Below are 26124 nucleotides of genomic sequence, written 5' to 3'. Positions count from 1 at the left end.
GTCTATCACTTCTCCTTCAGAAGAGATGCCAGGCACTGAACATGAGATGTTCTGCATGCAGAGCGTGTGTCCGGCCACCGAGCAACAGCCGCTCCCCCTTTTCTGTGCCTGGAATGCTGTGAACGAGCTAAAACATAACTTCAGCCCAAAGAAGAAGGTTAGGCCACAGTGGCTCCGTTTTAATAAGGCATAATGGTCGATAACAGGATATGAAAGGCACATGCACCAAATATTTCCAGCTCACGATGTCGACTCGGTTTCACTTCCAGTTTACGAAAAATTGTTTGAAGAGAGGGCTTTCACGGCCTTGGGGCAAGATTTCCACCTGGAAACAAGATAAAGGTGCATGAGAAAAGGACACCCATGGCAGTCACCCATCTATTATGGGTCTCCCACTCCTTCATCCCTGAGCACTGGCCATACTGGCTGGGGCTGATGGGAGCTGGAGTTCGAAACATCTGGAGGGGACCAAGTTTGACAGCCCTGGTGTAATGGTACACATAGGGACACGGGTGGCGCTGTGGGTTAAACCACAGAGCCTAGGACTTGCCAATCAGAAGGTAGGCGGTTTGAATCCCCACGACAGGGTGAGCTCGTGTTGCTCGGTCCCTGCTCCTGCCAACCTAGCAGTTCGAAAGCATGTCAAAGTGCAAGTAGATAAATAGGTACCGCTCCAGCAGAAAGGTAAACGGCATTTCCGTGCGCTGCTCTGGTACGCCAGAAGCGGAAGCCATGCTGGCCACATGACCCGGAAGCTGTATGCCGGCTCCCTCGGGCAATAAAGCGAGATGAGCGCCGCAACCCCAGAGTCAGTCATGACTGGACCTAATGGTCAGGGGTCCCTTTACCTTTAATGGCACACAAGCATTAGCTTTATTCCAACCCTTCCCTCTTTTCCCCGGCAATGCCAAAGAAATGGGCCAAGCTGGTTCTAGGTTTGAGGGGGCCAGGGCAAGTTGCCCTTTGCTGGGCTCCCTCCTCTGGCCCTGGCAGTCTTACCTTCTTGCAGTGGACAGCTGCAAGGCTCTAAGCAGTGCCAACTTGTGGCATCTTGCCACTATTTATATTTCCCACAATGGCTCTTCTGTAGCCTCTAATATTATGAGAAAAAAACTCTTACTATACCCATTCTCTCTACATTACAGATGATTTTGCTCAGCCTCAGGTGGGTGTGGGCGCTGCAGTCCAACCCGGGTGTCATCCTTGAGGGTGTGTGTGACAAAATGGCATACCATGGGCGGTGGCACTTACCGCGGGGCCTGGCCTGCAGCGCGCCTGAGCCACGCCTCTCTCCTGGGAGTTACACGGTGGCTCAGAGCCCTGCGCTGCTGGAAACGGCAGTGTGGGGCCTGGGCAGATCACTGGGGGCCACGATGCCTCCATGGGCAGCTCGCCCCCCGCCACTCCAGCTGCCAGAGCAGCTAGCTATGCCCCCGTGGCTGGGCACTGTGCGAACCAGGCTCCCTTGCTAGATGGGCATTTGGTCTGTTCCATCAGGGCTGCTCTTAAGTTTTTAACAGCTTCACCAATGATCAAGCACAATGAAACATTCCCAGGTCTCATTTGGTCAACCTAAGGGCTTGAAGTGCAGCTAATTTATTTTACCCCCACTGCATTTCAGGTTGTATTTGCACACTGCTGTGCACACCAGAGGGGGGGAAGGGGGGTCTTCACCTGAAGCACATTGCATGTTTTGTTTCCCCACATCTGCAACACACACACCCCCGCAGCTCCTATTCACAAAGATGTGGCCTGCACATGTGCAAAAGCTGTCTCAAATGTGCACACCTCAAGCTTAACGACGGCTTTCGTTTTCAAATCAGATAGAAGGAGGTTTGAGGCTAAATGCATCCAGCAGCAGCATTCCTCAATAAACTACAGGATAGATGTGGGTTGTGACTAACGTCATGTGTGCATGGCCTCAAATACCCGTGGTGGGAGTGCACTGGAATCAGAGTAAATGGCAATGAAATTGCCAATCATTGCCTAAGTTTGGGGATATTTCCTTCATTTAGTAGAGCCTTCTGGAAACTCTGCTAAGGCTGCCCAGCCTCTGCTTGCTTACCTGTGTGTTCAGGGGATACTTCATCTGAGTGATGAAGTCCTCAGCTACCTTCAGGGCTGCCTGTTGTTCTTGCTCATTTGCTCGGAGGCCTGTTCGAGGAAAGATGGAAAAGGACAGGTCAGAAGAGCTGAGAGAGAGCATGTCTAAAGCTGAGCAAGCAGAGAAGAGCTGGTGTTTACTGGGAAGGATGGGGGGGACTAATATTCTTAGGAAGAAAGAAAACCTCCTCCTAAATCTGAACCATCTGTCATTAAACCATCATGGCTTCCTCCAAAGACTTCTAGGAACTGTGGTTTGTTAAAGGTGTTGAGAATTGTTAGGAGACCCCTTTCCGACTCACAGAGTCCCAACACCAAGTGTTGAGGCTGTTCTCATAGCAGTGCGTTGCGTGTCTCACCTTTCCAAACGTAGATTTTCCCACATAGCCCGTTGTCCAGGATGAAACAATCATCTGTGATGAGCTGGTCCTGATGGAATGGACTGGACTCCGAGACCTTAGTCAGGCTCATTTTCCCCGTCATGTCCGATACCTGGGAGATGAGAAGAAAAGAAGAGGAAGTGCCTTCGTTGACATGAGACCATCCATGTGCGGCAAGACTTCGAGATGGTTGGACCTACTTGGTTTATTACTGGAACCCTAGGACCCACCAAACAGAGCCAAGTGCCCAATGGCAGCTGGAATGGTGGTGGAGCTAGATACAAAATGGCAGCTGGGAAGTAATGGGATAGCCAGAGCACCAGTGGACTGACACGTCGTCATTAGAAAGCATTCCAGACCCTCCGTCTCCCAGAACCCAGTGAGCCTTAAAAGTAGGAGAGCAAAGAGCTCAAAGACAGAAGGCACATAGCAGCACACATAGAGGAGATGATGAGAATGACGAATGAGGAAGTGGGAGAGACGGGAAGGTAGAGATTCACTTGGGACAACGCCATTATCCAAGAGACTGGGTTCTATAGCCTCTCTCTGTAAAGTTTGAAATAAAAAAGGACAGTAAGAAACTTTCTCTTGTCTTTATACTTTCCTGGGCTACTAGCCAGGAGCTGCTGACAGCTGCCTAACAGGTTGTTACCTTATAAAGCACAGCGGCAATTGCATTTTTCCGATCAGCCATTACATCTTCCTCTGGACTGCCCTCTTTCAGAGCTGGTTTAGGACCCAGGACCTAGAAAAAGACAGCGGCAGGTAATGCTGATACCCAGCTTCCAGACGTTTCATTTCTGGGCTCAGAACCCCACCTCTGTGCTTTGCTTGACAATTACAAAAGGATGAGTCGCAGTGGCAGAGAGGTGGTCTTCTGTTCAATCCCTAGCAGGAGAGAAGGATTGGTGGGATCCTGGAGACAGTACTAAACTAGACGGACCAATGGGCTGATCTAGTATAAGGCAGCTTCCTAAAGTTGGGGAGAACATTGTTTGCACACAGAAGGTTTGGGTCTAATCCAGTGCATCTCTAGTGTTGTTGTTTGTAAAGGATCTAACTCCCATCAGCCCCAACAAAGCATTGCCAATGAGGAGGAGTGATGAGAGTTGTAAACCAAACATATCTGGAGGGCCACCAGCTCCCCACCCATGAAATAGCAGATAATAAGAAAGGCCCTGCTCTGCTTCAGATGTTGGAAAGATGCTACCAGCCAAAGTAGACAATATTGAGCTGGGTGGACAGACAAAGCAGCTTCTTATCTCCTATGTCCACACATGAAAGTCATTGCCAGATGTTGCAGTAATGAGGTGTTCAATAGACTCTTAGGGTACCTCAATACCTGTTTGGTGCGCCCTATTGGGAGACCACTTCCTTGATCCTTTCAGTATGAAATTAAGAAGCCAAAACACGACTCATATCTCAGACCCTCCTCTGGCAGGGGCTTTTATGTCCCACCAAACCAAAACAGGTCCCAGCTCCAGCTTGATGCCAAGAACTTAGTCAATGCCCATCTGCTTCCTAGACACCAACCCACAGCTTCCCCAAAACGTTTGCCTCTCTTGCAAGGAACTTACCGCTATCATCTCAGCCGGCTCTTCGCCATCTGCAATTATCTCCACTTTGGCTTTCCCCTTCCTCTCGCTATCCCGAATTGCCGTTGCTAAATCCCGGGCTTTGTTGCGCTCTAGGATGTTGGATTTGCTGCCACACCAAGTGAAGATGTTCTGAAAGGAGAGGCCAAGAGGAGAAACCTTCTCAATCCATGTGCGGCCAGAACACCTTGCCCCATGCAGCTCATCCATGCGCTTCCCCCATCCACCCCACATCCAGAACACCCACTGTGATCCTACACAAAGGAGCACATTTATTTCCGCCCAGTGTACGTAGTTGTGCACTCTCCCAACTAGGGATGTTTGAGAATTCTGTTGGAAATGGAAACAGGAGCGAGACTTGCTGCAATTCTCATTTTTGTCAGGGGTCAGTAATGAAAATGACCCAAGTGAGTAGGAGCATATGCTATTCTTTTCTTAGTTTGTAAACATAAATAAATACATTGTTTTCTGCATCGTCTTTGATGCTTCCCTTCTACTCAAATTGATTATGCAATTAATTGCATCAGTTTCAGATACAGTGATACCTCGGGTTAAGTTTGAGGTCCGTTCTTAACCTGAAACTGTTCTTAACCTGAGGTGCCACTTTAGCTAATGGGGCTTCCTACCGCCACCGTGCGATTAATGTTCTCATCCTGAAGCAAAGTTCTTAACCCGAGGTACTATTTCTGGGTTAGCGGAGTCTGTAACCTGAAGCGTCTGTAACCCGAGGTACCACTGTATAGCAAATAGCTAGACAAACTATGTAGGTCTTAGGGGAGGCTGAATTGCAGTGGAAAGAGGGCTGACATTGATGAACACAGAACTGGGGTGCAAAGAGCTGCCTCCTTCCATCCCTATTCACAGGGCATTAGCAGAACATGCTAGCCCATATTCCAAACTTGTATGTTCCCCCTCTCTTCCCTACAGCACCATCAACATTGTCCATGATGGAGGCAATAGTGTTTCATAGAATCATAGAAGCATAGAGTTGGAAGAGACCACAAGGGCCATCGAGTCCAACCCCCTGCCAAGCAGGAAACACCATCAGAGCACTCCTGACATATGGTTGTCAAGCCTCTGCTTCAAGACCTCCAAAGGAGGAGACTCCACCACATTCCTTGGCAGCAAATTCCACTGTCGAACAGCTCTTACTGTCAGGAAGTTCTTCCTAATGTTTAGGTGGAATCTTCTTTCTTGTAGTTTGGATCCATTGCTCCGTGTCCGCTTCTCTGGAGCAGCAGAAAACAACCTTTCTCCCTCCTCTATGTGACATCCTTTTATATATTTGAACATGGCTATCATATCACCCCTTAACCTCCTCTTCTCCAGGCTAAACATGCCCAGCTCCCTTAGCCGTTCCTCATAAGGCATCGTTTCCAGGCCTTTGACCATATTGGTTGCCCTCCTCTGGACACGTTCCAGTTTGTCAGTGTCCTTCTTGAATTGTGGTGCCCAGAACTGGACACAGTACTCCAGGTGAGGTCTGACCAGAGCAGAATACAGTGACACTATTACTATTACTTTCTGAAAACCAGTTGCTGGAAACTGCAGCAGGAGAGATTGTTCTTGCACTCCGGTCCACCTTGTGGGTTTGCCAGGGGCATCTGGTTGTGAGAACAGGATTCTGGACTAGATGGGCGCTTGGCCTGATCCAGCAGCCTCCTCTTATGCTCTTAACATTATTTAATTTATTTGCCACTGAAATGCCAAAATAGTGGTTTGTGTGCGAAAAACAAATGGAGCAAACATTAAAAGATAAGCAACCGTATTTAACACCCACCCACACACTCACACCCCATAAAAATGTTAAAACATAAACGTTTATAATTAAAATACAGTGGTACCTCGGGTTATGAAGTGTCCTACTTACGAACGCTTCGATTATGAACTGGGCAAGTAATAATAATAATAATAATAATAATAATAATAATAATAATAATAATAATTAATATTTATATCCCACCCTCCCCAGCCGAAGCCGGGCTCAGAGTGGCTAACAACAATAAAAGTAACACAATCTACATAAAATCACAATCAATTAATTGAAATGCATTCTAAAATCAACTCATTCTAAAATCAATTCATAGTCGGTGCTCAGGGTTGCAAACTTTGCTCCAGGATACGAACGTAATCTGCTTCCAGGGCCATGGGAGGCCTATGTAGGGAATGCGTGTTGCGGGTTAAGAACCCTTTAGGTTAAGAACGACTTCCGGAACGAATTAACCCGAGGTACCACTGTATGCAACCCCCCCCCCCACCAAAACCACACATTAAAAACAACACAGCAATTATAAATAGGAGACACAGGTCGAGAGAGGCTCCCCCCCCCTCCTCTTTTCAGGCTCACCTCTCCTAGATCCAGGATGAAGCAGTCGCCGGTGTTAAAACTAGCCCAGCTCAGTTCTTTTTCAGTGGCCCGGATGTTCTTTTTCCCCTTCACCTGGTAGAGTTTGCGAATAGGACTGGGTTGCTGGCTGGCCTGGGTTCTGTTAAAGGCAGATTCCACACCCCCTTCCTGTGAAGCACAGACAAAAGAGGTTTGAGGTCTACAAGGAAGCAGGAGGATGCTGGAGTTTGGGGTGGTGAAGGGGATAAGTTCCTTGAGATAAGCTGTTTACTTGTTTATCGCAAGAGGCAGTGACTGGCCTGAGGTCACCCAGGGAGCAAGCAGGGATCCAAACCCTGGTCTACAAGGTCCAACACTCTAACCACTACACCACGCTATTTTATATCTTTTAAATTCCAAATTATCTTGAAGCCTTATTTACCTAGGGATCCATTAGCCACGCCATCCCTTTGGACCCCGGAGGGAACAAAAGTACCAGGAAAGCAAAATCTTCTTTGGAGAAAAAGAGTTTATTGAGATCTGAGCACAGAGTCACGGTCTGTACTCAGAGACAGCCAACTGGATAGTTCCTAAAAATATTCTGGCTGTAAAGCAAGTCACTTCAACAGACTTTCTTATACCCGCCGGACTTCCCCAATCGACTAGCAAATATTGCTTGCTAAATCATTCCTGTCTTTCTGCTAAGCCAGCACTCCCTCCCACCTCCTTGTACACGTGTCTTCTTTTGCTAGTTAAGCATTTCCTTCGTATCTCTTCCTATCTTGCATTACTTAAAAGCAGAAGTAAAGCAGGAAACATCTTGCTAGTGGTTTTCTTCTTGCATTACTAAGCAGAAGTAAAACAGGAAACTTCTTGCTAGTGGTTGCTAGTGGTTTTTCAGTTAACAGCTAAGAGCAGAAGCAAAACAGGAAACATCTTGCTAGTGGTTTTTTCAGTTAACCGCAGTTAACAGCAGTTTCTGGCTGGGCAGGAAGCGACCTTCTGACCTGTAGCTAACATCAGCAGTTCCAAGTAGCTGGTTTAAGCTTTTGCAAGCTACTGCAGTTTTGAGCTGTTTTTTAACCATCCTAGCAGAGTGCAGGAATGTACTATGTGTAGATAATATTTGAGAGCAACAGAATAAAATATTGAGATAAACCTTTCCCATCTCCCTTTACTCCGTCCTCTTCTTTTGAACAATCTATTACTTAGATTCGTTCTGGGGTAGGGGTCTATATTCTCTCATTACAGCAATCACGCGAGGTCCCATCATGCGAGACATCATCTTTCCCATCATATGTTGCAGGCATTGCATTGAGCAGGGTATACAGAAGCAGAAAAGCAATAGAAGCATTATTGGGCCTATTCTTCCCACAAATACGATACCGTTCATGCCAACAGAAATACGAGAGCATCCATATGACAAGAGCGGTACATATCACTCCTACCCACCAAACCCAATATCTCCATGGTTCCTCCCACCAATATTCAGGGGGTGTGCTCATTGTTGAAGAGCCCACTGATATTTGTGCCCGACTACCTGTTGAGCCTCAAGGATGAGAGCCCACCGGTGAGCTGATGCTCCCACTATGTGGGTCAATTTTTCTATTAACCCTGTTGGGTGGATTGAACTCTCGTGCTGCCTCCCCAGTGACCAGAGCATATGGAAGCTGAAATCCTGGGGTGGCAATTCTTACTGGCACTTGTTTAGTAATTTCAATGCACACCTGGCTAAGGCTCCCACCCCTGCAATACTTGCATTAAGATAGGTTCTGTCCCATCTATGACCTGGGTTAAGAGTAGGACCTGTTCTATCAAATGAGGTTGGTACAGTGCTCTACCTTCCGGATAACAGTTGACTACCCTCCCACAACAGCAAGAGCGGTACAGAACTAGATAGATTTCGATTGTCTCTGCAGCTTCCCGTAAGAGCACTGTCCACGCGTGCTGGTCAGTGGTGTGGGAGAGGAGCCACAACGGGGTAGTGGGGTGTCTCAATACGGTAATCTCATCAAACCCCAGTTTCCAATAGCCAAGGAGCACGCCATCTCTTACCACCGGCAAGACGAACCAGTCGTAGCAGAGGTCAGCAGGCCAATAAGGGCGGTATGGTTCGGTAGGGTCAGGGCAATAAGACATAGAGCAAGTCAATAAAGAAAATAAGAGAGAAAAGAGAAAGTCTTTGTAACTGTCCTTGTGATGATTAGTCGCAGGATCGCGTTGCCCGTGGCCTAACGCTTTTTCTCCTGGTAGCGTCAGACACAAGGTGTTGATCAACTTCAGAGGGTCAGCAGGATTTCTCTTGCAAGTCCAGACACCCTTCTTCAGATGCGTGTGATGTACCCAGGGGATCACCTCGACTACTTTCACTGCAGTTGGGGATGAGGGGGTCGCCAGACACTGTCACTCAGAGGAACTGGTGAACCGGCTCAGCGAGACTGCCGCGGGACTGCAGGTGTACGCTCGAGGGAATACCTGGAAAGGAAGCAAACACACACAACAAACACAGGGATTGCACTTGTTCTTGGGTGATGTGATCTCCCATCTGCCCCAAACTGGCGGGGATGCCTCGGACGAAAGGGGTTGGCCTGCCATATAGAAGTTCAAAGGGTGATAGTTCTCAGTCTCTTGGTTGGCGCACAGGGCACATTTTGGGATATAGCAGCAGTTAGTTATAGCAGCAGTTAGTTGAGGTAGAATATTCTCCCAAGGTGTGCTTTAGCAGCTGGGCCTCCCAAATGGGTGGACTCGTGGTAATTCTTTACAATTGTGCTGGCCAGATGTTGGGGCACAAAAACACGGCTGTCTGGTCCTTCCTGGAGCGTTGTTCCTTCTTGGCTGGTCCACTGCTGTTCATCAAGGGTGTAACGTGGTTCCACATCATCTGGAGTGAGTTCTGGTACCAATATCAAAAGTTCTGGTGGTGCCTCTAAACTGGCTGGAGAACAAATGTCTACGTTGGGGGCGCTGCCTGTGGGCGCCCCTCCCATCCAATTCTTCACCGTGCGTAGAGATATCAGCCTCTGGAGTGATATCAGCAAGGCAGTCGTCACAGGAGGGGATCTTCAGGATGCTGAGACACAGTCCAATCTGAAGCAGCTTTCCCCACTTGAATGTGGTGGACCCAAGGGGTGGTGCCAGCGATCTTCACAGCTGCGGGTGTGGAGAGCAGATGGGCCCTTCCAGCACGGTTGCAGTGGTGCCTGGGACCAGTCTTATCCACACCTCGTCACTTGGCTCAAACTGGTCACGCAAGGAGTTCGGGCCTGGGCTGAGAGAGAGAATCTCGAGAGAGACACTGTACATAATTGTTCAATTCCACATCTTGAGCAGGGATAGGTGAAAGCATGCACACATAAGGAACCGGTCTCCCAAACATCACTTCAAAAGGGTGACAAGTGAATACGTTTCAATGGGAGGCTATAAACTCTAAGCAAAGTCAAGGGCAACATGAACACCCAATTAGACCCTGTTTCTTGGGTCAATGGTTTTTCAAAGTCCTGTTCTTCCTTTCCTATTTTCCAGAACTTTGGGGCCTATATGCAGTACCCACCATCTTCCTTCTTCACTGGCAACAGTGGGGTGTTTCACTGTGATTGGCATTGTTTCAAGATTCCATGTTGAAGCAATCGCTTCAAATGCACCCACACTCTTTCAGCTGCCTGTCGTGGGATGGGGTATTGGTTTTTTTATCTTCCGCCCATAGTCCAGGGTCAACATCATGAAGCAGGCTAACAGGGAGGATTCCCTCCTCTTCTTTTACCATCATCAATGGTCTCTCAGGGGCACTTCTAAAGAAAACTCTCCTGCTGGTCCAGTTGTCATCATTACTTCCCCCACTGGTTGGAAGGAAATCTGGGCTTGCAATTTTGTTAACAAGTCTCGGCCCAATAAAGAATGGGACACTCTGGTATATACAAAAATTTTGTGCTGGACTACTTGGCCACCTAAAAACGGGGCCTTTTGTGATTTACCTGTGGCTCCAATTATATTAACCACTTGGTTTGTGGGTTTTGTTACAGGCACAGGTAAGACTGAGTGGGCAGCTCCCTTGTTCACCTTCTCCTACCTGTAATAAGGTAGCTAGGTTAAGGGCTGTGGCAACCTGAAACTTCAGGCGTGAATGTAATAACAGCATCTGGCACTTCCTCTTGGAGTTACACAGCTGGTGTCCTGTCCAAACGTGAATTTATCTGCCTTTTTGAGTAGGGTGGCCACTGCCACAATCACTCTCATACGGGGGGGGGGCAACCTCTGTTCTGTTGGGGTTAGCTTCTCTGACAAGTATGCGACAGGTTGCTGCCAATTTTCCAGTTTCTGGCATGAGACTCCCTTGGCTACCCCCCTGGTCTTCATCTGTGAACAGGGTAAAAAGCTTCTCGGGGTTTGGATGCCAAGCACTGGGGCTTGTTGTAATGTCACTTTGAGATCCTGAAAAGCCTGCTGCTGTTCCCTGCCCCATATAAAAGGATCCTTCTCTATTCCCCTAGTTGACTCATGCAGGGGCCAAGTAATGCTTCTGTAGTTAGTAGTGAGTCCAGGGGATATTGTTCATCATCATAAGTGGGATTATAGGTTTTTAAAAAAATCCCTTCAAACAATTTTACAATCTTTGCTGGATTCTCCTCAAAAGAGGGGTTCTGATTTCTTCAATTACAAACATCTGCACTTGAAAAGGGTATATGCTGGACCATGCCTCCGCTTGTCCAGCTGGGACAGGGGCTGGTGGATCATAAAACCCTCTGAAGGGGCATTTCTCCAGCTGCCTGATCCTTCCTGGTTTTCTCATACTGTCTGTGAGACATAACTCTCTTCGCCGCCTGTCCCCACTTACGTTGCCATCTCTTCCTCTTTTCAGGGGTGCAGTATTCTGCTGTCTCAACTAACAAGGGGCTTACATCCAACTTTTTCCTCAAATGGCTTTACAAACTCCTTTTAGTCTCTTTTTCTGTCTTTCTGTCCACATTTTCTTTCCTTGATTCATATCATCTAGTGTTTTCCTAAACTCTTCGTTATCTTCCTCATCTTCCTCTTCTTCCGTCTCACTATCTTCCTTCGCAGGTCCTCCTCCCCCTACACCAGCACCTCCCTGTGCTTCTTGATTTTGGCCTGGGGGGGGGTTGGAGGGGCTGTTGTTGGAGTGTAAGGTGGTGGCTTAATCACTCCCCCTCCTCATCTTCTGGGTCTTTTAACACCAGAGGCTTCACTGTACAAATCCTGTTCTGTGTGTTGCTGTCACAGCAAGACTTTAGCCATGGTAGATTCTTTTTTTTTACATTGGTCTTCCATGTAGAGATATAGGGGATCTGGTCTGGGTGGACATTTAATATATTTTGCCACAGGGGGTTGATTTGCCACAGGGGGTTGATTAATTGCAAATCAAAGCCACACAGTTCCCTGGGTTGGCAAGTCCACCTCACATAAAGTTTTGAGTCTCTGTTTTTCAATTTGAATCCCCAAATCATCACTCTTCGTGGCTGTTTTCCAGTTATTTAAAAAGCATTCCAGAGGAATACATTGGTTTGCTCCAGACCCTATTTTTTCAGATACTACCGCTCCTAACTGGGTTTTCAAAATTCTCTCACACTCCACATGCTACATATTGTCAGAAAATGCACAATCCTACAATCGCTCGGCCAAGGTGACACTAAGCCTTGGCCCTCATTCAACAATTCATCCACTGGAGTATCTGACACACAACATGCCAACAAAACACTCAATTCCCTCTGCCCCATTCCCTTTCCCAAACCTTTACCAATTCCTTTCCTGGTGGCATTCTTACTGCCGGGCACCCTACTGCCAACTACCAGGTGAGGCTGATCAGACCTCTGGCCCTTTCCCTCGGGCCCCTAGCCCTTTCCCTCGGGCCCCTAGCCCTTTCCCTCGGGCTTACCTTCTCCGCTGCGGACCTGTCCCCTCGGCGCCGTTCTGTCTTCTTATTCTCCCTCAACCAGATGTCTCTGCTCCAGGACGGTGTGGCAATCTCCCCCTACAAACTGGCAGGGTGTGCACCGGAAATGCGAACGCCGATTGGAGCTGTTCACCTTGGTTGAGCCTGGCCCTCCGGTCCGTATTTGGGAAGGGGGCTGATCCCGGACGAGCCCCCAGAGAGATGAAGCCTTATTTACCTAGGGATCCATTAGCCACGCCATCCCTTTGGACCCCGGAGGGAACAAAAGTACCAGGAAAGCAAAATCTTCTTTGGAGAAAAAGAGTTTATTGAGATCTGAGCACAGAGTCACGGTCTGTACTCAGAGACAGCCAACTGGATAGTTCCTAAAAATATTCTGGCTGTAAAGCAAGTCACTTCAACAGACTTTCTTATACCCGCCGGACTTCCCCAATCGACTAGCAAATATTGCTTGCTAAATCATTCCTGTCTTTCTGCTAAGCCAGCACTCCCTCCCACCTCCTTGTACACGTGTCTTCTTTTGCTAGTTAAGCATTTCCTTCGTATCTCTTCCTATCTTGCATTACTTAAAAGCAGAAGTAAAGCAGGAAACATCTTGCTAGTGGTTTTCTTCTTGCATTACTAAGCAGAAGTAAAACAGGAAACTTCTTGCTAGTGGTTGCTAGTGGTTTTTCAGTTAACAGCTAAGAGCAGAAGCAAAACAGGAAACATCTTGCTAGTGGTTTTTTCAGTTAACCGCAGTTAACAGCAGTTTCTGGCTGGGCAGGAAGCGACCTTCTGACCTGTAGCTAACATCAGCAGTTCCAAGTAGCTGGTTTAAGCTTTTGCAAGCTACTGCAGTTTTGAGCTGTTTTTTAACCATCCTAGCAGAGTGCAGGAATGTACTATGTGTAGATAATATTTGAGAGCAACAGAATAAAATATTGAGATAAACCTTTCCCATCTCCCTTTAATCTAATGGCACATTCTAGCCTTTTTAAAGAGGCAATTTCTGAGTCGTTTACAGGTGGCACTGCTGTTACACTATTCCATCTGCCCTGAATTTGGCAGATTTGGCTAGAATAAGGGTACTGCTTTCCATAGTTTTGTACGTTGTGGTTTTTGTGATATTACATTTTTTTAAAATATATTTATTAAGTTTTAAAAGAAAACACACATAACTACCACAAAAGTGAAAAGAAACGAAACATAATCAAAGATACATATAAGACAAATCAGAACAATAGAATACAAAAAAATAAGATTCCACCCAACAAAATACAAAACATAAAAACTCCAACTTTTAAAATCATATTTAATTAGCTTCCTTTCTTGACTTCCTCACACCTCCCTTTTTTGTGTTCCTCTTTACCCAATCAGATACAGCAAATCCTTACCCTCTTTCAAATCTCATTTCTAATTATTAAATTCAATCTATTATGTCTCCAATCTTTCCTCCTTATACTTAAACATCTTTAAAATGTTATTGACTTTTGACATAAAATCAATGGTTTTTGTGATAAAGTCAATGGTTTTTGTGATATTACAAGACCACAGAAGAAGACCAGTTCCTGGTCAAAATGCATTGGTTGTTTGTCATTTCTTCTAGAGAAGCATTTCCCAATGCTGGGTCTTCAGCTGTTTTTGGACTACAACTCCCATCATCCCTAGCTAGCAAGACCGGTAGTCAGGGACGATGGGAATTGTAGTCTGAAAAACAGCTGAAGACCCAAGGTTGGGAAACATTGCTCGAGAGCAGCCTTTGCCCTCTTGGACCCCACCAGGTGTTTGGACTTGAAATATGCTCTGAGTCGAGTGTGGATTTCATGCTCTTTATTCAGCTCATAGTAGTGAGGAATGAATGTTCCCCCAAAATATCTGCTTAATATACATTATTTACACAATGGGCCGCACGTGATTGGCTAATTCTGGGATTCTCCTGTAGGCCAACCAGGTTGCGGATTCACTTCTACCTGGAGCTGGATTGGGTGGCTCCTGCGGACCAATCATACTGCTGCATTGTTCTAGGACCAATCAGACTGCTGCCTTTTGGATCCTATTCAACTCAGTACATAACAGGACTACAACTCCCGTCAGCCCCAGCCAGTGTAGGGAGTTGTAGTCTGAAACATCTGGATGGTGCCAGGGTGGCAAAAGGCTGCTGTAGAGACACAAGAAGCTGCTTGCTTTTAAGGTTTGCGATTGTAAGCTTTGCCATATGAGTTTGTGCGGTGTTTGTGAAATTCGTTATTTACTTATTTTGATTTCGCACACCCAGTGCTCCCCCCAGGGACACTCAAGGCTATGCAGTACTGGCACATTCCCCCCCCCCCGGAAGAAAAGCACTGCGCACACCCAAACTTTTCTGTTTCTCTTGAGCATCTTTATAGTCTGCCTGCCCTCCAAAGATGTCAAGGTGGCAGATGTGGGTTTCTTACCCTCTTCATTTCATCCTCACAACATCCCTGGGAGGTAGGTTAGACTGAATTACTGCTTCTCATATGCCTGGCTTTCAATCTGAACTTAGTCTGATCTTTTATTGCCCTTCCTTCCCTCCCCCTCCCCTTTTTATGAAGATTACCCGCTCTGGGATCCCACAGCTAATTCTCCCCTGGTCTCCTTGCTGGCCCAAATAGGACTAATTTAGATAGCTAGCCCTGGTGATCATCTAATGTTTATTGGATGGATTTCCCCCCTAAATTGATTTTTGAATTCTGAATTTATTGTTATTCACATTTTATACTGTATTTTATAGGGACGTGGGTGGCGCTGTGGGTTAAACCACAGAGCCTAGGACTTGCCGATCAGAAGGTCGGTGGTTCGAATCCCCGCGATGGGGAGAGCTCCCATTGCTTGGTCCCTGCTCCTGCCAACCTAGCAGTCTGAAAGCACATCAAAGTGCAAGTAGATAAAAAGGTACCGCTCCGGTGGGAAGGTAAACGGTGTTTCCGTGTGCTGCTCTGGTTCGCCAGAAGTGGCTTAGTCATGCTGTACGCCGGCTCCCTCGGCCAGTAAAGCAAGATGAGCGCCACAACCTCAGAGTCGGTCACGACTGGACCTAATGGTCAGGGATCCCTTTACCTTTACCTTACAGTATTTTATGCTGTTTTTTGTTGCATCAATTAAGTGTTTTAAATTTGTTGTTAGCCACCCTGAGCCTGGTTTTCTGAACTGGGAAGGGTGGGGTATAAAGATTATTATTATTATTATTATTATTATTATTATTATTATTATTATTATTATTATATTTATCTGGCCCGGGCAGATAAATGTGGAACAAAGGAGCACATGATTTGTTGCCTAAGCTTTCTTTCATAAGGTGACTGTGCTCACGATTGGCAACGGTGCTCCCAGGTGATCGAAGCAGCAACCTGAAAAACTGGTTAGGTCGGGCCTGCCTTACCTGGTATTTGATGCCGTGGGGGAAGTACTCCATGAAAATGTCGGACTCATTGCCCTGCACCTCCCGGTACTGGATAGGTTTTTCTTTCAGGAAGAAGTTGAGGTTGGTGGAGAGCAGAGCACAGGCTCCCTGCTCATCTCGGGAGGAGTTCTGGCCTGGGTGACAGGGAAAGAGCAGTTATTTGATAGGAATTGTTCCAGCTCCACTTCTGATGGATATTCCCAGGATAATTCTCGTGTATACCACTCCCTCAAATAGCAAACTTGGGTGTTGAGCACTGACAGAAATGAGACCAAAATAGGGCCACTGGAAAACAAGAGGGTAGCATGAGCATGCTCAGCTAAACCTTCAGGACTGCAGAAGTTCACAAGGAGCATTTGAAAAACCCCAAGGGGGAGGCAACAGCTCATTGAGAACTAAGAAGGAGTTGGAGGAAAAAGTCCTGTTACACAAGCATAAATCCTTGTGCTGACAGGACATGTTGGTTGGACGCTGCCTAATAATAATAATAATAATAATAATAATAATAATAATAATAACATGGGAGAGAGATTTCCCTAAACTCCAATAGGTACAACCTGTGTCACACATGTAAAAGTGCCTTAAGCTCTAGTGTTGCCAAAAACAAAACAAAACAAAAAAAACAGCTCAGCAACTTTTTGGACGATCTTGAAATATGGCAACCCTATAAGATCACTTTTTTTCATATCCTGATGTGTGTCACTTCCTCATGTTTTAATATTTGGCTCAAGAGAAAGTGCGGATGGAGGCTGCTTTCCTACTGAATCAGCCCACAGATGGGTTCTGCATATGGATAATTCGTCTCATCTCTGCCAAGCCTTGCTGCTTACCAATCCAGATGTGCACACTGGACTGCTCATCAGGTCCATTGTGAAGAACCAGGTAAGAATCCCCAGAGTAGAAGATGCCTTTCATCTCTTCTGGTACAGACACAGGCTTCATCTTCTCCACTCGCCAGATGTGGAGGCCTGGCTCCTTTACCGAAGCATCGAAGGGCGAGCCACTGCCATGCAAAAAAGGAAGAAAACAATGGATTGCAAGACAGAAGGGCCAGGATAGGATGAGACCAAAGGAACAGGCAGTAAGATGCAAGTAGAGAAGGAGAAGCGAAAAGGAAGAGAGACTTCAAAGAGGATAGATGAAAAGGGATGGATCAGCTTTGGGGAAGCTGTGCTCCTCCAGATGTTGTTGGACTACAACTACCCATCATTCTTTATCATTGACCATGATAGCTGGGACAGATGATGTTGGACGTAGAACAGCAGAGATTATTCAGTTTGTCACTTAAGGGTTAATTCTGTTGACAGTCTGGCAGATGAAGATGATGGACTATATGGAACTTGCCGAACTGACTGGGAGACACCAAGACTGGAGAGAAGAGACGGTGGAAGAAGATTGAAAGAAATCTAAGGAATATTTGAAAAAAATGTTAATATTTAAATCTTAGAATAGTGTTGGAAGTGGATATAGGCTATAGGGTTAGAGGTAGAAGATAGTGTATTATTTGTAAGTGATAAAATGTGAAGATTTTTATGGTTAAAGTAAGCGTGATAAAAAAATGGATAGAAATTATGATATATGTAAACTGCTAAAGATGAGATAAAATTAAAATCACATAGTGGGGGCTTGGGGAAGCCCACCTAACAATGTTTAGAAAAAATAAGGATAAGACAAGAATTTGTTTGTATTGTTTGTTTTTCTGTTTGTGATGTTTATTTGTGTTATAAAATGAATAAAAAAAATTGGGGAAAAAATAATTCTGTTGACAGTCAGCCGACCAGGGGGTGATGGAGGAAATGTTGCCTTGCAACTAGTCAGAATGGCATGATCCTTGCTGAGGTCATTTGTGCTCTGTCTGTGTAGTTCTGAGGGAGTATGTGCTGAGGAATGTCTAGCCCTACTCTGAACAAGGCCTGTAAATAAGACAAGAAATCTCTGTTTATTTCTTCCCATATTATTTACTGCTTTTTTGTTGTTTACCCAATAAAGTATCATCAGTTTCTTTTCTCTCTGGACTCCAACTGCATTGTTCAAGTAACTCTGATACCAGATGAGAGCTGGAGTCAAACCATGGCTGGATCAAGACACATAAAAAAACCCAAAAAACGTTTCAGGAAAACCTCCTAATGGGAAATCAGGTTGGAGAAAGACAGAACTCCACAGCTCCATCAGGTGTCACAGTGTTACAAAGCATTTAAAACGCTTTTTCTTTACTAATGTAGCTGAATCACAGGTCTGGAGAAGCACCTTTTCTCTGCCCTTGAGATACAAGGTGAATCCAGGTGAGGAGAGAGGATGAGGGAGGAAAGAGGGAAACCAGACTGTTTACACGATGCATGTTGGGATCTACTTTGTTGTTTGCTTAATTACAACAACAACAACAGCAATCTTTATTATGGTCCAGAGACCCAACAAATCGTTACAAAGCAGTACACAATTCATACAGCCTACCTCCAAGTTAAACAAGCATTTTGTTCAGAATAATAGGGATCAGTGGTTCTTGCAACCACCGATAAAAACTTTGCCACTGCTAATGTTCTAGCATTTGTCCGGTCTTCCAATAGGAACCTGACATAGTGAGCCTCTGATTTTCCCGGGAAAGGTACCAGCAAGGGTAGTATCAGTTCAGCCCTGGCTTGCTCATATTTTGCACAGTGCAACAAAATATGTTGTATGGAATCGATGTCTTGAGCACACGAGCAAAGTCTGTCCTGGTAGGGAACTCCTCTCAACCTGCCATCCAACACTGCAGAAGGAAAGACGTTTAGTCTGGCTTTGGTGAAAAGCCTTTGATAGTTTGGTACTGTCAGGTTTTTAATGTAAGATGTTAACTTAAAGACGTGCCCATATTGTACTCCTACTGCCAGCGGACTACAGACTGTGTGTGATCGAGATCGCAAGTGTTTAATTAGCATCTCAAGGTCGTTGAGCTGGAGTCAGATGCAAAATGGTAGCACAGTGGTAGTAGAGCCAATTACCTTCTGAACCTCAAACTGGGGAACCTTCCACTGAGGAACAAACTATGGGCGCTTCCTGACGACCTGTTTATTGAACATTCATCCCAATTTGTCTGCAGGAAGATTTGATTAGTATTTCTTCTGATTTGTTTGCAGGGAGGTTAGATGACATTGTGTCAAACATTCCACACTTTCCAGGGCATTTCCACATCATTTTCCTTATTGCAAAAAGTCCAGTATTTCGGAGGAGTGGGTTTGTTGCGCAAGACCTCCCAACTAATTATAAATGTGCAACTTAAATTTACCCAGTTCGTGATTCCATCCCACCCGAAAACAGCAACAGTCTGGGAGTGCCCTACATAGTAAACAAGCTTTTTAATATTATTATTATTTTAAAACGGCGTTTAAACTAGCCGATTTTACATTAAATAAAACACAGTTCCAGGGAGCCTGTCTGGAACATATTGTTGGATGGGCAGTGAAAAAAGTTCATTACCTTTTGGGGATTGCTGTGTACATGGTTCCAGGATCTGCAGAGAAAGAAACATTTCAGGGTTATCACGCTTGGAACAGAGCAGTCTATCCACAGATTGCTATCACCCTGATTGAGACAGAGGGGACATAGCTCAGTGAGAAGTGCATGCTTGTCAAGGAGAATGGTGAAGGTTGACTGTTGAATCAGTGGTGCGGTTAAGCAATTTTTGATTTTGGATCACATGTCTCTTTGGGTGTTTGGGGGCACTTGAGATGTGTATCAAATATCGGGGGGGGGGGAGACCCCACATCCTTCTCTACATTCCCTCTTGCATGTTAAGATTATCAGGGGGTACCTTCTCATAGTTCATTTGCCCTTGAAAGCTCAGGGATGGCCAACCTGGGACAGGGCCTTCCTTGTGGCAGCCCCTTAGCTGTGGAATTCCCTACCTACATAGTTGTGTCTGGTACCTTCACTATACAGCCTTTGTCAATTTCTGGAGATACAGCTCTCACACTGGCCTTTGACACCTAATAGATATGTGTGAGTGTAAACTGGTTGCAAATTGCTTCAACCGATACTACAGGTAAAGGTAAAGGGACCCCTGACCATTAGGTCCAGTCTCGGACGACTCTGGGGTTGCTGCGCTCATCTTGTTTTATTGGCCGAGGGAGCCGGCGTACAGCTTCCAGGTCATGTGGCCAGCATGACTAAGACGCTTCTGGCGAACCAGAGCAGTGCACAGAAATGTTGTTTACCTTCCTGCTGGAGCGGTACCTATTTATCTACTTGCACTTTGACATGCTTTCGTACTGCTAGGTTGGCAGGAGCAGGGACCGAGCAACGGGAGCTCACCCCGTCGCGGGGATTTGAATTGCTGACCTTCTGATCGGCAAGCCCTAGGGCTCTGTGGTTTAAACCACAGCGCCACCCACATCCCTAACTGATATATATATATATATATATATATAATTTCTGTTTGTTACAATATTGTAGCTTTATATTATTGTAATTGGGACCTATTAGTGAAGACCTGGTAAGAAATCCCGTTTGATGCTGATGATACAACTGGAACATCCCAGGTTCCCCAACCTTGGTCGAGTCTCTTTCTTGATCTTCCTTCCTTCCTCTGTTATGTAAAATATTCTGTGCAGCATGGAATACTTGGCTACTGATATAGAGACATTGCTGGCAAATAAATTTACGGAGAGTAGCGAGGGCCACTGGCTCAGAGGGCTTTCAGATGGGGATTAGACAACTTCCCGGAGTATTGGTTTACTTCAATTAATTACCGTATTTTTTTGCTCTAGAAGACTCACTTTTTCCCTCCTAAAAAGTAAGGGGAAATGTGTGTGCGTCTTATGGAGCGAATGCAGGCTGCGCAGCTATCCCAGAAGCCAGAACAGCAAGAGGGATTGCTGCTTTCACTGCGCAGTGATCTCTCTTGCTGTTCTGGCTTCTGAGATTCAGAATATTTTTTTTCTTGTTTTCCTCCTCCAAAAACTAGGTGCGTCTTGTGGTCTGGTGCGTCTTATAGAGTGAAAAATACAGTAATTCATCATTCATTCATGAATCGCTTCCCATGAAACACCCCAAAGCGATTCAACAATTAACCCCCCCCATCCACAATAAAAACATATATATAAATACAGTTCCTAGCCCGATGAAGAAAAAAGCTGGGATAATAAATCTTCACTGGTTGGAAAAGGTAGGTCCAAAAGGCACCAAAAAGACAAATATGGCCCTGTCTGAGATATAATGAGAGGGAGTTTTGAAGGGTGGGTTTCACCACACTAAAAGGTCCCATAACTATATCATACAGAACAGGCTTCCTGATATGATGGTATCTGAGGTGTCCTTCTCTCCTGCAGAGAACAGTGATCAGTTGGGTACACAGGGGATCAGGGGCGCCGACTTATAAAAAATATTGGGGGGGCCCATACCGGGGTCCTGCCGCTGGTTCGCTCGGGTAGCCGGGAGAACGCAGTTCGAGGTGGCGGTGTTGGGGAGAGACCCTCGCTCAGGGCGCCACTAGACTTGGCGGCCGGCGGCCTATCGGGGGGTTCTGGAGCGTATTTCGGCGGAGCGATTGGGGAGGAGGGGGCTTGTTGCCGGATTCTTCAGCTGAGCCGGAGATCCGCTGCTGGGGGTCCCTGGGCCGAGTTGTGAGCACGGCCTGCTGAAGGGAGATCCAGCCGATTGTGCGACGGGGACGGCCGGGGCTCTCCGGCTAGGGCGCGTGGCTGGCTGGCTGGCGAGGGAGCAGGTGGGGAGGAGGCGGGGGTCCTCACTCTCTTAGGAAACGCACCCGCGCGCCCGATTGCCACGAAGTCCGAAGGGTGCGTGTGTGGAATTAAAAAGCAAAAACGAGATACGGGCAGGGCAGGAAAAGAGTTTTCTGCAAGAGGATGGAGGGCAGGTTGAAGAGAAAATCACTCAGGATGAGACAGTCAAATCAGCCATGATAAAATGGGCTCAGGATATTGGGTATAACATCATGTTTGAGGACTGGGAAAGGTTATGGACCACCGGAATGAAATTCACGGCATGTAATGCCTTGAAGGAAAATATTATGAAAATGATTTATAGGTGGTACATGACCCCAGTCAAGCTTGCAAAAATATATCACCTGTCTGATAATAAATGTTGGAAATGTAAGGAGGGACATTCTTTCACCTCTGGTGGACTTGTCCAAAAGTGAAGGCCTTCTGGGAAATGATCTATAATGAGTTAAAAAAGGTATTTAAGTATACCTTTCCCAAGAAACCAGAGGCCTTCCTCTTGGGCATTGTTGGCCAGAAAGTGTTAAAGAAGGATAGAACTTTCTTTATGTATGCAACTACAGCAGCAAGAATACTCATCGCAAAACATTGGAAGACACAAGATCTTCCCACACTGGAAGAGTGGCAGATGCAATTGATGGACTACATGGAACTTGCTGAAATGACGGGCAGAATCCGAGATTTGGGAGAAGAAACAACGGAAGAGGACTGGAAAAAATTTAAGGACTATTTACAAAAACAATATAAGTTGTATGAATGTTAAAAATTTACACGATTCGGAAACTATAGCTTCAGCAATTAGATTTGGGAAACAGGAAATTATATTTTAAGTAAGAAAAGGTCAAAATCTAAGGTAATACTATGTTTAATTTAAGATATAAGTAACTGATGAAAACTATGTTAAATTTAGAGGTATAGTATTTGAAAAGTACAAAATAAGGTACGAAACAAGGTAATAATTTGCTGATATCTTTATTATAAAGAATGTAGGGTAAGGGAGATGTGAGGAAGTCCAGTTAGTTATATAAAAAATGTGTTGAATGGTTGATTTTCTTTTCTTCTTTTTCTTTTTTTCTTTTTCTTGTTCTTTTACTTTTTTCTTCAGTGTATGTTTCTAACTTTGTATTTGAAAACTTAATAAAATATTTATAAAAAAAAAGAAGAGAAAATCCTTTCGCTTTTCTGGGGCGCAGGGAAGTCTCAGAGCCGGAGGTTGGGGAAGGGACCCCCTTTGCTCTGCCCTCTTCTCCCGTCTTAGATTCGCATGGGGGTCCCCGCCCGAGCTTGCCTGGCCACCGGGCCACACAAGGGCCACGCTCTACGCGGCGCACCTTACTAGCTGCGCAGCTGTCCTCCGCGGCTGTGGAGTGGCCCTGCGCCGGTGCCCAGCCCCTCTGGGCGCCCGCTGCGCTGCCAATGACAAGCGGGCGACGTCGCGGGCGGGGAAGGCGTCGCTTTCTTTCCCGATCCTTCATCCTCCCAGTCTTCCAGCCCTTTTTTGGGTTGGAAGCTCGTCTCGTTCGCCCTTCTCCTTTCTTCACCCTGCGCGCAATTTTCCTCCCTCGTCTCCCTCCCCATTTCTCCTTCCTTCCTTCCTTCCTTCCTGACTGACTGACTGACGGGCTCGGGCTCAGGCTCAGGCTCGGGCTTCGGGTAGGGCTCGGGCTCAGGCTCGGGCTCCGGCAGCCACAGCGTCGGCGGTGTTGGCGATCGGCGGCGCGGGGGGATGGCCCTCCCGGGGAGCCGGCGCTGCTCAATGGGGTTGCCAAGGAGACAGGCCGGCCGCCCCCCTCCCCCGGCACGGCGCCCCCCGCCGCACCGGTGCCTGTTATTGAGCTGGTGCCCGCCGGGCGCCCTATAAAAGCCGCGGACGCGCCCACCGCCGCCCGAGATTATTGGGGGGGCTGAGCCCCCCCAAACGAATTTTTGAGGGGGCTCGGGCCCCCTCAAGCCCCATGGAGTCGGCGCCTATGCAGGGGATGGCATTTTAGGAATCCTGCTTCTGAGCTGTATAAGGCTTTGGGTACCAGCGTTACCACCTTGAACTTAGCCCAGCAAGAAATTGGCCGCCAGCGTGCTTTCAGCAGTGCTGCAATATTCTGCCCCAATGAGCAGTCAGAACACGCAATTTTGCACGAGGTGCAGCTTCTGGGTCAACCTAAGGGGCAGCCCCACATAGGGTGCACTGCAGTAGTCTAGCCTGGAGGTGGATGACAGTGGCCAGGTTTGTTTGTGATCACTGGCTACAATGGCTAAATGTCAACGTCAAGGGGAGCATTTTTGCACTCCATTGCGGGGGATGATCTTCATGCTACCCTTAGAATTTCCTTGAAGCATTTGACTGGTTGCTGTGGGAGGCAAGACGCTGGGCCAAAAAGACCTTGATCTAATTCAGCAGGGCTCATCTTCCTAAGTCCTTGTTTAAGTACTGCCTTTCAGCCTGCTGAAGCAATTTATTTGCAAAGTTAGCAGCCAGCTGTGGCTGATCATGTCCCAGGGGCATGGAAATGACTCAAGCAGCCAGCCTTGGGTTTCCTAATGCGCTTTAAGCTCGGAAAAGTATGCTTGAGTCACATGCCACCCATTGCCACATTGATAGCTTCTGATGGCTGTGTGTGTGTGTGTGTGTGTGTGGAATGCCAATCTGTTGCAATGGGGAAGGGCAGTTGGGCCAGTTGAGGCTAACTTCCCCATTTACTTACTTACTTACTTACTTACTTACTTACTTACTTACTTACTTACTTATTTTAAAGCAAGAAAGCTCTCAGCTGGAACAGACGCCTAGATCAGGGGCAGATCTCATGCTCTGCGCATTGTATTCAGGCAAAGACCCTCTTCACACCTAATAGGGGAAGGGTCTCTGGAGGCTGGCACATTAGGGCAAAACTCTTTCTCTTCATCTCCTACCTGATCCTTTTAATGCAGCCGGGAAAGGCAAAACTGGTCCCACTTGATCCCATCTGCAATGGGCTAAGAGGCTCCTTTTGTTCCAAGCTACTGCTTGGAACTGGGGATATACTGCAAATTGTTGCAGGTCCCCACTTGTTTCGATCTTTTCTGAAAACGGGGAAGCTGTGATGAATCAGCCAGCCACAAAAATGGAAATACAGATGGAGGTTATGCTAGTACTTGAATTACCAGGGGCAGAGAAATGATAGTCAGCCCCCTTTTTTGTGATGGTCCCATTAGCTACTCTTTTTTAGAAAGCTTAAAGGAGGGAGGAATGATTGACTACAACTGGAAGGAGTTGCAGGGTGGCTTGTGAATTCATTTGCTCCACCCTAGACACACACACACCCCTTTCCCCTCAGAATATTGACTGGAGATTTGCTGAAGGAGGGAGGCGTTGGACACACCAAACATTTAAAGTGCACCCCCTGCAATGAATCCTGGGAACTGTAGTTTACTCCCCCCAGAGGTACAATTCCAAGAATGCTTGACAAGCAACTGTTCCCAGGATTCTTGCGGAGGGATGTGCAAGGTGTTGAGAGACAAAACAAAGCGGCCAGAAACTGCTTGTGCAAATTCAGCCAGGCTGTTTGCAAATATCTTTGCCTGCAAGCCTAATCTTTTCCACAGCCACCCCGGCACAAGCAGCCTTCCAGCCCTAGCTTAAGTTTTAAACATCTGCACGGCACAGGAGACGAGGTTTGCATCCACTCACCAAGACGGGTCCACTCCCCGGCAGCCTCTGCTAAAGCAAAACTTTTCAGAAGAGGGGATGTAATGTTAGATTTCCTGGGCGGGGACTTTCCTGCCTATTGAAGCTTTTCATTGCCTCACTTCTTTCGTGGCTGCAGGGGAAAGGGGAAAAAAATGCGGTCGAGGAGATGAGTGACTCACTTCACTTCTGATCTGCCATCATTCTGCTCTTCCTGTCCTGCGTCCTCGGGCTTCGCTTGCTTTGCTGATGCCCTTTGACCCTGCCAGCATCACTTTGCCATAGGGCAGCCACGGACAGTGGTCAAGGTCGCCTCGAACGATGTCCAGACGCAAAGCCTTGTTGTTTGCTCGGGCAGAGACTGGGGCTCGCCTCTTTATGCAGGCCACCAAAGTGGAACAGTTACAAACATCCTGCAATTTTTATGCCTGGAAATGAGACACTTCTCCCTCGCAAAGCCAAGAGCGGAAACCCAATCGGCTCGCGTTTCAGGTCTCCTCTTTAAGCGTCATCACATTCCAGGGTTGTTGGTTTTTGGCACACCTATATTCCGAGCCGAGCCCCACCGTAGATAACATGAAAATATTTACAGAGAGCCCGTGGACATAGCCAAGAGGGGGAATATTTTATCGAAAATATTATTGAAAAAAGTGAAAGTACTCAATAATCTGAGGTTCTGTGTCCCCCCCCCAGCAGAAACCTGCTCCCCACAATGTCCTATTCATTTTTACCTGTGATTTCCCAGGAAAAACTCAACAACTTTGGCTGCCCCCCCCCAATCCCGTCTATGTCCATGAGAGAGCCTGGCCAAAGATACCACCAGGACTCATTCATCGCCTCGGGAAAGTTGACTTATGTTTCAGTAGTTCCTGCTCACACAATAAACTAGAGGTCCAGTAACAAGAACTGAGCCCACAGAAGGTATTGACTTACGTGTTTTGTTGTGTCTCTTATTTTCTGGGCTCAACACCACATCAGCATTTGCTGCCCAGGGCTGGTTCAAACTATTTTGCTGCCCAAAGCTAAAATAA

The 26124-nt window shown here is 46.7% G+C and overlaps 1 protein-coding gene across 2 annotated transcripts; it reads right to left on the bottom strand.

The window, feature by feature from the left end:
* Positions 1–153: 153 nt before the first annotated feature.
* On the bottom strand, positions 154–25567 carry CAPG (capping actin protein, gelsolin like). 2 transcript variants are annotated; one of them, XM_083480716.1, is made up of 10 exons: positions 25276–25567; positions 19172–19205; positions 16549–16721; positions 15698–15852; positions 6426–6593; positions 4061–4210; positions 3136–3228; positions 2463–2595; positions 2066–2154; positions 154–325 (listed from the first exon to the last, which is right to left on the bottom strand). In XM_083480716.1, the coding sequence occupies exons 2-10, from the start codon at positions 19192–19194 to the stop codon at positions 260–262; spliced, it is 1050 nt and encodes a 349-aa protein (XP_083336842.1). In that variant the 5' UTR covers positions 19195–19205; positions 25276–25567; the 3' UTR covers positions 154–259. The 2 variants fall into 2 exon arrangements, with proteins under 2 accessions (XP_083336842.1, XP_083336841.1); XM_083480715.1 differs by having other exon boundaries at positions 25097–25553.
* Between the last annotated feature and the right edge of the window lie 557 nt (positions 25568–26124).

This window comes from Podarcis liolepis, assembly GCF_965112155.1.
Source record: "Podarcis liolepis genome assembly, chromosome: 16".
Taxonomy (NCBI): Eukaryota; Metazoa; Chordata; class Lepidosauria; order Squamata; family Lacertidae; genus Podarcis; species Podarcis liolepis.
Note: the sequence above shows the minus strand (reverse complement) of the source record. Positions and strands in the feature narration are given on the sequence as shown.